The 9,775-nt window shown below is 44.8% G+C and overlaps 1 protein-coding gene across 2 annotated transcripts in view; it reads left to right on the forward strand.

Moving 5' to 3' along the window:
- The window catches only part of map4k6 (mitogen-activated protein kinase kinase kinase kinase 6), a 20,800-nt gene extending 11,076 nt beyond the window's left edge, over positions 1-9,724 (forward strand). For both annotated transcript variants that reach the window (XM_062536951.1, XM_062536953.1), the window contains exons 17-32: positions 139-184; positions 571-907; positions 1,535-1,647; positions 1,882-1,923; positions 2,292-2,376; positions 2,668-2,747; positions 3,531-3,591; positions 3,828-3,951; positions 4,307-4,365; positions 4,891-4,994; positions 5,132-5,309; positions 5,745-5,813; positions 7,053-7,139; positions 7,766-7,836; positions 8,075-8,130; positions 8,242-9,724. In XM_062536951.1, the coding sequence (XP_062392935.1) occupies positions 139-184; positions 571-907; positions 1,535-1,647; positions 1,882-1,923; positions 2,292-2,376; positions 2,668-2,747; positions 3,531-3,591; positions 3,828-3,951; positions 4,307-4,365; positions 4,891-4,994; positions 5,132-5,309; positions 5,745-5,813; positions 7,053-7,139; positions 7,766-7,836; positions 8,075-8,130; positions 8,242-8,329 (1,600 nt within the window). In that variant the 3' untranslated portion in view covers positions 8,330-9,724. The remainder of the gene's footprint in view (positions 1-138; positions 185-570; positions 908-1,534; positions 1,648-1,881; positions 1,924-2,291; positions 2,377-2,667; positions 2,748-3,530; positions 3,592-3,827; positions 3,952-4,306; positions 4,366-4,890; positions 4,995-5,131; positions 5,310-5,744; positions 5,814-7,052; positions 7,140-7,765; positions 7,837-8,074; positions 8,131-8,241) is intronic.
- The last annotated feature ends 51 nt before the right edge of the window (positions 9,725-9,775 follow it).

Consider the following 9,775-nt stretch of genomic DNA (forward strand, 5'->3'; position numbering starts at 1 on the left):
ATATCAAGGCCCTTGATAGAAGTCTTAACTAATATTTCAGTAGAAGTTATTTCAAGTCACTGCCACTGTATGAGTCAAATGTTGTATTTAATGTCTGTAGTTGTTTTGTGTGTATTGAGCATTGCATTTTAATTACAGAAGTCTAACCATCAAGAAGAGCCCGTCTATTGATGGGAATGCAAATGTAAGTATGTGGCTGTAGGGAGGAATATGACCTTGAGTTACAGCACAAACAAACAGCGTCAAACTTATTTAACCTTTGGAGTAGGCTTAGTATGCGCTATGCAGAGTTATTGTTGGTAGTATAACTCAAATTAGATTAGACTACTTATAGACAACTTAATGGTCTCATTTTGACTTATTTGACTTATTTGACTTATTTGACTTATTTTAGGGCTTACTGAAATTGTGGTACCTCCTCATTCGAACATTAATAAACTCAGTCATAGGCACAGGGTTAGAACACAATCTTTGACTGACTGGTTGCATGAGTGATTCCAGTACAGTAAATACAAGCTGCTCTCAGGCTCAACACTCTTCACATGTGCTTTTTATTTTTTGATGACCCAGGATTCCCCAGGCTCTGATGATGAGGACAAATATGGCACCGTGAAGAGAGGCACAGCGTTGTCAGAGTTGTTGTCCTCCACCTCCTCCACCTCCACCTCCTCCACCTCCACCTCCTCCATCACCTCCACCCCGCTCAACACTAAGCCCCAGGGCAGCGCCCCGGCTCCCCTCCTGGACGAGTCCCCCCTGCTGGGCGGCTCGGGCCTCTTCTCCGACCTCTCGCCCTCGCTGCTGGCTGGCTCGGCGCTCTTCTCCAACTCGGCGCTCTTCGCCAACTCGCCGCTCTTCTCCGAGTCCTCCATGAGCCTCAGCTCGCTGCTCGCCTCCCCCACGGAAGGTAAACCGCCGCCAGGGTCACCACCTCCACCACCGCCGTGCCTGCGGCACTCCCACTCCTCCTCTGAATGCTTTCCTCTTTCATGCGTCCCACCACCCCCCCATTTCAGTGAGCACAGGCCAGGCAGAGACCTTGATTATATTGCACAACGCTGGTGGTTAGAGCTGAGCTGTTTTGTTCCAAAGATGTTCGCCCGGTCTTTGTTTGTTTGTCTAAATCAGGGGTTAGGTCTTGTGTGTGTACGTTTGTTTTATTTTGCACAGTATCACAGAGCAGTTACACAACAGTCCCTCATTACTTCATAGTTGTTTTACACTCCATTTAACCGTAGCTTTATGCGCATTCGAGTCAAGTCTGATCCTAAAATCTTGCTCACGCTAAAGCCATGGAGTTGAACTGCTCCCCCCCCCCCTCTCAGCCCTGGCCCTCAGTGACGTGAAGTGGAGCGTACAGAGGGGTGATTATCGAGCAGGCCGCTGTGGTCAGAACAGAGAAGACTGGCTCATTCCTCTGAGCGTTTCCATTCCTTTTTCCCCCCTCTAATGTCTAAACCCTGCTTGCCTGGGTTGGGGGGGGGGACTTGAAACTGTGGCGTGGGACTTTGCAATGACACATGTGTGCCTGCAGGGGGCGGTGTTCCCAAGGAGCCGGGGGGAAGAGAGGGGAGGGACACGCCTCCGACTCGCCAGCCTCCTCTGTCGCCAGAATGGAGCACGCTTCGCAGGAAGACCGAGGACTCGGTGAGTGGGACTCCGCCGGAAGCATTCCCACCATGGAATAATAGGACAACATAAATAAATGAAGGAAACCTTAAATATTACATACAAAACGTTACACCGACTTAGGAACACAGGGATTGGATGAATTCTGTGGTGCTGAGAAACACAGCCTGTGCAATAAGCCTGTTTTTGTTTGTTTGTTTGTTATGATTGCGTGCTGTAACATTGTGATTATATGTTTTCTCTGCTCCACAGAGGTCCGACTCCCACGGGCTCCCCCCTACACCCCACGTGCACGTTAGTCATCTTTTGTGGAAATAAATACTCACAACAAAACCTGCAAATGTATCTCGCTTGTGAGACCTGCATTATTGATAGTTGCAACCACTGGCAGAGCATATGCATTATTACTGTCAAGCACAATTCTTCATGTCTATAAAAGATTGCCGTCTGGTTATACAATGAGATATTGTTGAATATTTCAGTCACTGATTAATATTTCAAACTGTCAGTGATAGATGCTTACTGCTGTTAACAGCTTCAATGATTTATAATCATATTTAGTCGTTATTCAACATGAATATGACATCCTCCATTTGCGTTTTATGATTGTTATTGATAAGGGCAGGTGAACTGTGCCTAAAGCTCATGTGACTGTATTCTAGATGGGAGCCTGTTTCTCTAAGGTGTTTAATGGCTGTCCACTGAAAACCCATTGTGCTGTGACGTGGGTTTTACCAAAGACCAAAGGTAAACTTCACCAAGAAGGAAATAATAAAATGTTATATTTATCTCATTTACAGTAACTCACATAAGAGATAACAGAAGACCCATAAAATGTTTCCACTAATCAAAATACAACCATGTAGTATCTTATATAAAAAAAAAGATAAATAAATAAAGTTAGCTTATTTCCTCAGACATCATGTCTGGGTCATGTGTATGAGTAACATACAGTACATACAGCACAGTGATGAGTTCCCACTGTGTTTGTGATTTGTGGTTGTGTTGTGTTGATCTGTGTTTGTCCTCTGTCCCCAGATCAGTACCTCATCCTGGGAGCAGAGGAGGGGATCTACACCCTCAACCTCCATGAGCTCCACGAGGACACCATAGAAAAGGTACGGTGTATACTGTGCATACTTTCTTTCTTCAAACTACCTTAGTGTCTATGTTTTTATTTTAAAAAAAAAAACCCCTCTGTTGCTTGTGAGGAGTTTATGTAAGCACACAGGGCCAGGTATGTATTTGTCATTTTATTGTCATGTTTCATTGCATTTTATTATCATAAATGATGTTCTAGTAGACAGTTAAAGGTGCTAAATGCATTTGGTCACTTACAGCAAATAGCACCTCACCATCCGCTAGCTGCCTGTGCTTTTAATACACTTTTAAAAAACTCACTGGACAGCGCAGGCTCCAAAAACAGCAAGAAAAACAACCTGGGCCATAAAAACATAAACTGTTCCAGCAAATCACTGACGAGACGCGTGCTTAGGAGAGTTTCAATTGCACGGGAGGGAGGGAGTGGGAGGGAGAGGGGCTAGCTCTCTGTTTTGTTTGAACGTCAACAGAAGTGACGTCACCCAGCATCGCTTAGAGTGCCTTTAATGTGCTTGTATGAAGTACACCAATTTGATTTTATGAGCGTCATTGACAAAAGACAGAGACTGTAATAGTGTAGTTATTACCCTAATTTCCCGACTATTAGCCGCGGCTTATACATTGATTTTGCTAAATTTCTTCAGCTATGAGGTTAATACAGGGGGGCATTTAATATGGTGTTAATATGGTTTTGTTTCTTTTAACTTGCATAAAACACTGTCCTGCGGCTTACACACAATGCGGCTTATATGCGGGTATATTACTGTATGTGTGACCAGTGCACATGTTGTATGTTACAGCTCCTTCCCCAGAGATGCACCTGGCTGTATGTCATGAACAATGTGCTGATGTCTGTTGCAGGTAATTCCTCTCATTGTTTAGACATCCTTTTTTTTGTGTCACTATGAAAATATGTAGAGGATACGCCCCATGGGATGTAATGCCATTCAGTCTGCAGTCATTCTCGGCTCTTTGCTGACGTTTGAGCTTGTGTATGTTATTCGACACTCAGACTCGGAAACTGTTTAAGTGGTGCCCACTGACTGTATCACCTCTTGACCTCACCCGGGGTGACCTCGCCTCTGATTGGTTCGCAGGCAAGTCCTCGCAGCTCTCCTCCCACAGCCTCCCGGCGCTCTTTGATGAGCGGCGAAACATGCAGAGGAGGCAGGGCCACCTGTCCATCAACGCACATCGCCTCAGCAACAGGATCAACTCCAAGTGAGTGGACGCACCAGGACACAGTCGCACACCACACACAGCGATTAGTCCGAGAATATCAGTAGTAGCCACTGTTCATTTTACAGATTGTATAGGTAAACATTTTTGACAAATTGAGTTATTAAGCTGATTAAATGTGATGCATCATATGTTAGGTTAAGACATAAGGAAAGGAGCCACCAAGTTATTATTGAAATAATTGTTTCTGTTCCTAAAAAATAATTCAGCCAGATAGCCAGCCAGTTTTGTACTGGTCCATCCTAGAGTCTTCAAGTAAAGGCAGAAGTAATCTTCAGTGCGTTGACTGAAATGTAGTAAGGTGCCCACTGACACGTGATATGCTCTGCCCCTGCAGGAAGTACTCCATGTCTGTGAAGATACCAGACACTAAAGGCTGCCGGGGGTGTCGTGTAGGTGAGGAAGCACGTCCGTGGGCCAAAGAATGAGCCTTTGTTAAACACCTGCCATCATCAACCACCTGTCTGTCTCTCTCGCTCTCTTTCTGTCCTGTCTCTCCGTGGCCTCAATGCCATGATGAGCCAATCTCTCTCTCTCTCTCTCTCTGTGTCCTCCCTCTCTCCTTCTCTCTCTCTTTTTCTGTCCTCTCACTCAATGCCCTCAATGGCACGATGAACCAATCTCTCTCTCTCTCTCTCTGTCCTCTCTCTCTCTCTCTTTTTCTGTCCTCTCACTCAATGCCCTCAATGGCACGATGAACCAATCTCTCTCTCTCTCTCTCTGTCCTCTCTCTCTCCCTCTTTTTCTGTCCCCTCACTCAATGCCCTCAATGCTGAGGAACCAATCTCTCTCTCTCTCTCTCTCTCTCTCTGTCCTCCCTCTCTCCTTCTCTCTCTCTTTTTCTATCCTCTCTCTCAATGCCCTCAATGCCATGATGAACCAATCTCTCTCTCTCTCTCTCTCTCTCTCTCTCTCTCGTAGTGCGTAACCCCTACACAGATAGCACCTTCCTGTGTGCCCTGGTGCCTTCTGGTTTGGTTCTTCTTCTGTGGTATGATCCGCTGCAGAAGTTTATGCAACTTAAGGTAAGCGTCCGCCCACACACAGACACCTGTATTGTGGAACAGTACAAACAGGCACGAGAGCACTAATCGAGCTCAGAGATAAGCGCCGTGTAGATAGTTGGCTAAATATTAATCGCTGTCCATTCTCCATCTCCCAGCACATAGCGATGAGTTTGCCCGAGTCGCTGCCCGTCGTCGAGCTCCTGGTGGTGGAGAGCGAGGAGCTGCCTCTGTTGTGCATAGGGGTCAAAGGTCACACATCGCACACAGAGCACACGAACGGGCATCTGAAGTTTGACCTCATTCGCCTGGACGAAACACCTCAGGACAAGCCAGGTACTGAACGCATGGAACCTGTGCCACTATAGGCCCTACTAATTGTGCAGCACAAACATGTCACCCACCCCTGATGTCAGTTCAGAATGTTGTTCCTGTTGAAAATGTTGAGTCATTCTTGTCAGTCACAAGTCATAACAAATCAGTGATGACTAAGGCCTGGTGGAGGAACATGGTGGCAGTTTGGTGCCTTGGTTTGGTAGACTATGCAAATTATTTTTTCTCCAGTGATCATTGTGTTCTTCTTCAGTTCATTCATCATTGTGTTGTCAGCACAGTGCTTTAAAGAGATCCACCCTTCTAATGTGAATAACATTACAACATTATGTTTGTGTGTGTGTGTGTGTGTGTGTGTGTGTGTGTGTGTGTGTGTGTGTGTGTGTGCGTGTACGTGTACGTGTGTGCCTGTACGTGTGTATGTGTGTGTGTTGACAGATGGCGAATCTCTCAGTGTGCAGCAGGTAACTCAGCTGGACAGAGACACGGTTCTGATTGCACTGGAAAGTGAGTTCATCTTTATTTCCTCATTTCCTGTTGGGGCACAGCAGGAAGAGGCCAACCCTTCTCTATTACTGCCTGTGACTTCCTCCATGGTGGCTTAGCACAGATGCATGTGCTGGGTTTTAGGGTGTTACTGATCATATAAACACTGCTCTTTCCTAGCGGATCTCTAGAAACTGTGAATACTGAGGCAGAATTATGAGACAAAGCACTTTTAGTCAAGTCAGGTCAATTTATTTACATAGCACATTTAACGTAACGGGGTTGACCCAAAGTGTTTTAAACTTAAAACATTAGATACCAGTCATCTTAATGGAATTTCTTTCACTTTTCTATGAAAATTCAGCACTTCTAATGCATATTGCCAACTGGGATGGATTGATCCTGTGAAGTAAAGTGGTTCAGATGGTTTTCTGACCTGAACCATTTTGTACATGGAGAGTAGCCTAACATTTCTGATGTGAACTGTGCTGTTCCTTGGACCATATGATTTTTATCAGCCTTCTACTTGAGTTTGCTGATAAGAGCAATTGTTTCAATATATGACCCTGAGAGAGATTAGACAGAGTTTCCTCGTGTAACTGTTCAGTCTAATTATTGCAGTAGTGTTTTCAGGTAGTCACAGATCAGAAATGTTTTGGTTTATACAGTATGTTGGTTTATACAGTTTATTGGTAAATGCAGTATGCAGTGCCTTTGGTGGAATATGTGTGTATAGTCATGTTAGTGCCCTCTTGTGTCCAGTGGTGGTAACGGTCCTAAAATAAATCCTATAGCAGTTGGGGACTTCACTGAGTTAGTGACCATGGCTTGGATTACGGAACAACCGTCTACGGCGGAGATAGTGTCGTCCAGAGCACATCCTGCGTAAACCATGTTTACACGATGTGCAACAGGTGTCAATGTTGACATAGTTTTGGGGTTGTGTGGATGGATTGGCGCATCGTAAACCGAGTTCAGGAGATTAGCGCCACGGTCTTGCCTGTCTGTGTATGTAAACACTCTGTTCTGTCTCATGGCTTAGAACAGGAATAGACATGGGTAACGTGTATCTGCAATTGGAGAACTCTCTGTGATACTCAAGCTTAGAGCAACAATGCAGAACAAAATAGAGGAGAGTAGAATTAGAGTTTGGGCCGGGGTTAGACGGCCCTCTTCGATTCTAATCCTTGTTAAAACTCTGCTTGAAATATAAATGATATACATATGGTTTTGACCTCATATTGTGCCCCTCTCCAACAGAAACTGTGAAAATTGTGGATCTAAAGGGACGACCCATCCAAAACATGGCCTCAGTGCTCACCTTTGATTTCTCCATTGAGTCTCTGGGTGAGTGTGTGTGTGTGTATGTGTGTGTATGTGTGTGTGTGTGTGTGTGTGTGTGTGTGTGTGTGGTGTGCGCTCACGCATGTGTATTTATTTCTTGTTGTTTGTTTATATTTTTTATGAGCCAAATTTGTAATGCCTCGTGGGAATTGTGTTTTTTAAATGTCACGTCCTGCTACACAGACCAGAGGATGTGGAATAATGTTGTTTCAACTGTCGCTGTCCCCATATGAATAATGAATACAGACTGTACAGTATGACGTGCTTTGTGTGGAGAGATTCAGTTTTAAAGTACTATGCGTAATTTCCCGACTTATTAGCCGCAACTTATACATTGATTTAGCAAAATTCCTTCAAAAGTGAGGTTAATAGATGGGAGAAGTTAATATATGGTTTTGTTCCTTTTAACTTGCATAAAACACTGTCCTGTGGCTTACACACAATGCGGCTAATACACAGGAAATTATTGTATACATCAACCGTGTCCCCGGTACTCTCATATCCCAATATGAAATGATAACAGCGTGTGATTTGGTTTAGACGCAGCACATCTGTATATGTTCCAACAGTGGAATGCTCTGCTATGTTTTATCATGTCTTGTAGTGAAAAGGCTCTTCTTGCTCTCCAGTGTGTTTGCAGGACAGTGCCCTCGCCTTCTGGAAACATGGACTCGGTGGGAGGAGCCTCTGTAAGAATGAGGTGATGTCATTTGAAACTTCAGTTTCAGTGAAACCCAAGTTAATGAAAGCACACTGACTTAAGCGGGTCGTGGATACACCTCTGTCACCTCCCATTTACCAGCCTATTTGAAAGATTTTTCAATTGCAGATTACTTATTAAACTACAAGCCACAACCCACATCTCAACACTATTTTCCCCATGCTGTACTGGAGTCTGGTCACTTAACATTAATATGTTTGGTTCGTTTTTACTACAGGTAACGCAGGAGATAACAGACAAAAGCCGCATATTCAAAGTCTTAGGGACAAATAGGTATGTTATTATCACTTCTGGTATCCACCCTAATCTCCATTGTAATGTAGTATACACACCTACTCAGCCTCTGCATGATGTGTAAACCTCGCACTACTTTCTGCCATGCAGGGATATCATTCTCCAGAGTACGCCGACAGAAGATCCATCTGCTGCCAGCAACCTGTACATCCTCACGGGCCACGAGAGCAGCTACTGAGAGGAGCACCCAGGGGATTTCGACTCGGACCGGGACATTGTCTCCACACACCCACGGAGGATATGAAGACGAGCCCTTAGATGGTCGTCCTTCAGAGAGCAGAGGGGATAGTGATGGAGCAGCGCTGTGAGCTACAGCAGAGCAATCCCCCCCACCCAGAGCAAAGCTCCCATTAGCTGACCTAGGGTCAGTTGAGAGGGCTGGCAGAAGGTTGCAACGAGACTGGTGGAGCTCAACGTGGTTCTATGATTAGTGGGTTGAGTTTTTTTTTTACTTGACTTACTTGTCAGTTTTTGTTATTTATTTGAGACAATTTATTTTGCTGAGATAGCCCCTCTGTGGGCGGCAGAGATGGAGAAAGGCAGCTTGTGGTGCCGGGAGACTTGAATGAGTCCTTCGAGAAGAAGAAGAAGAAGACGTAGAAGAAGAAGAAGAAGAAGAAGAAGAAGGTGTGGTGGCTGGACAACACCCTGAGAAAAACCGCAAGACAAGCAAGCAAACAGTCCAGAGGAGCACTGCTGGCTGGTCACCGACGCCCAGAGCTCTTGGGATTTTTCCGCTCATTATGTTCAGTGGTTCGCCAGAGAAAAGACATTCTGGCTCATATCGCAGCCAGGCCAGTCAAGCAGAAAACTTGAGTGAACCATTGGTGGTTATGTACACTTACGGCATGGAATCGGTCACTTGACCTTTCGTTAGCACATGCCAACTTTGGTTGAGCGACCAGCACACTATGCCCCCAAAGGGTAATAGAACATAATTTGGCATTGCCTGGGAACGGCAAAATGCTAGCCAAAAAGCAATGTTGTGGTCACTTGAGTGACTTGAATTATGAGTTGTATTACTTCAGGCCTTTCTGGAAATGTGTGAGAACTGGAGCACAGGTCATTATGAACAGACTAGTAGCGACTCAAATAACTGCTTATCCCATGGACATGGTAAAGCCATGGAAAACACATGCGAGAATGTTGATCATGAAGTTGTGGAGTTCTTAGGTGTATGGAGGGTGGAGGGGGCGAAAACTTTCCTCTGTTTGCGCTATGAGCTCATTTGACATGGGGTAGACCAGCCAGCTAGCCACCTATGACATCACTCCTCAGTTTGGAAAGGGGACTGTTCCAAAGATTTGATACAACATTCCCTTTGTTGAAACTGGACTGAACCTCAAGAGACTCTTGTCTTTTTTTAGAGTGTCGCGTGAGCCAGCGAGAGTTTGGGATTATTTTGTGGTAGTGTGAAGGAAGAACCTCTCCATTAACAACTGTGTGATTCATGGGCTCAGACAAATACAGTCTTTCAAAAGGCTGTGAAACGATAGAAAACACATGCAAATTGCCTGAGAATGTATTGGTTGCCAAAGCTGAAGAACGAAAATAAACATCTATGTTCCAAGAATGTTTTGTGACTTATTTTGTGTTATTGTACTTTTAAAAAATGTTTTTATAT

This window comes from Sardina pilchardus, chromosome 5 (assembly GCF_963854185.1).
Source record: "Sardina pilchardus chromosome 5, fSarPil1.1, whole genome shotgun sequence".
Classification (NCBI taxonomy): domain Eukaryota; kingdom Metazoa; phylum Chordata; class Actinopteri; order Clupeiformes; family Clupeidae; genus Sardina; species Sardina pilchardus.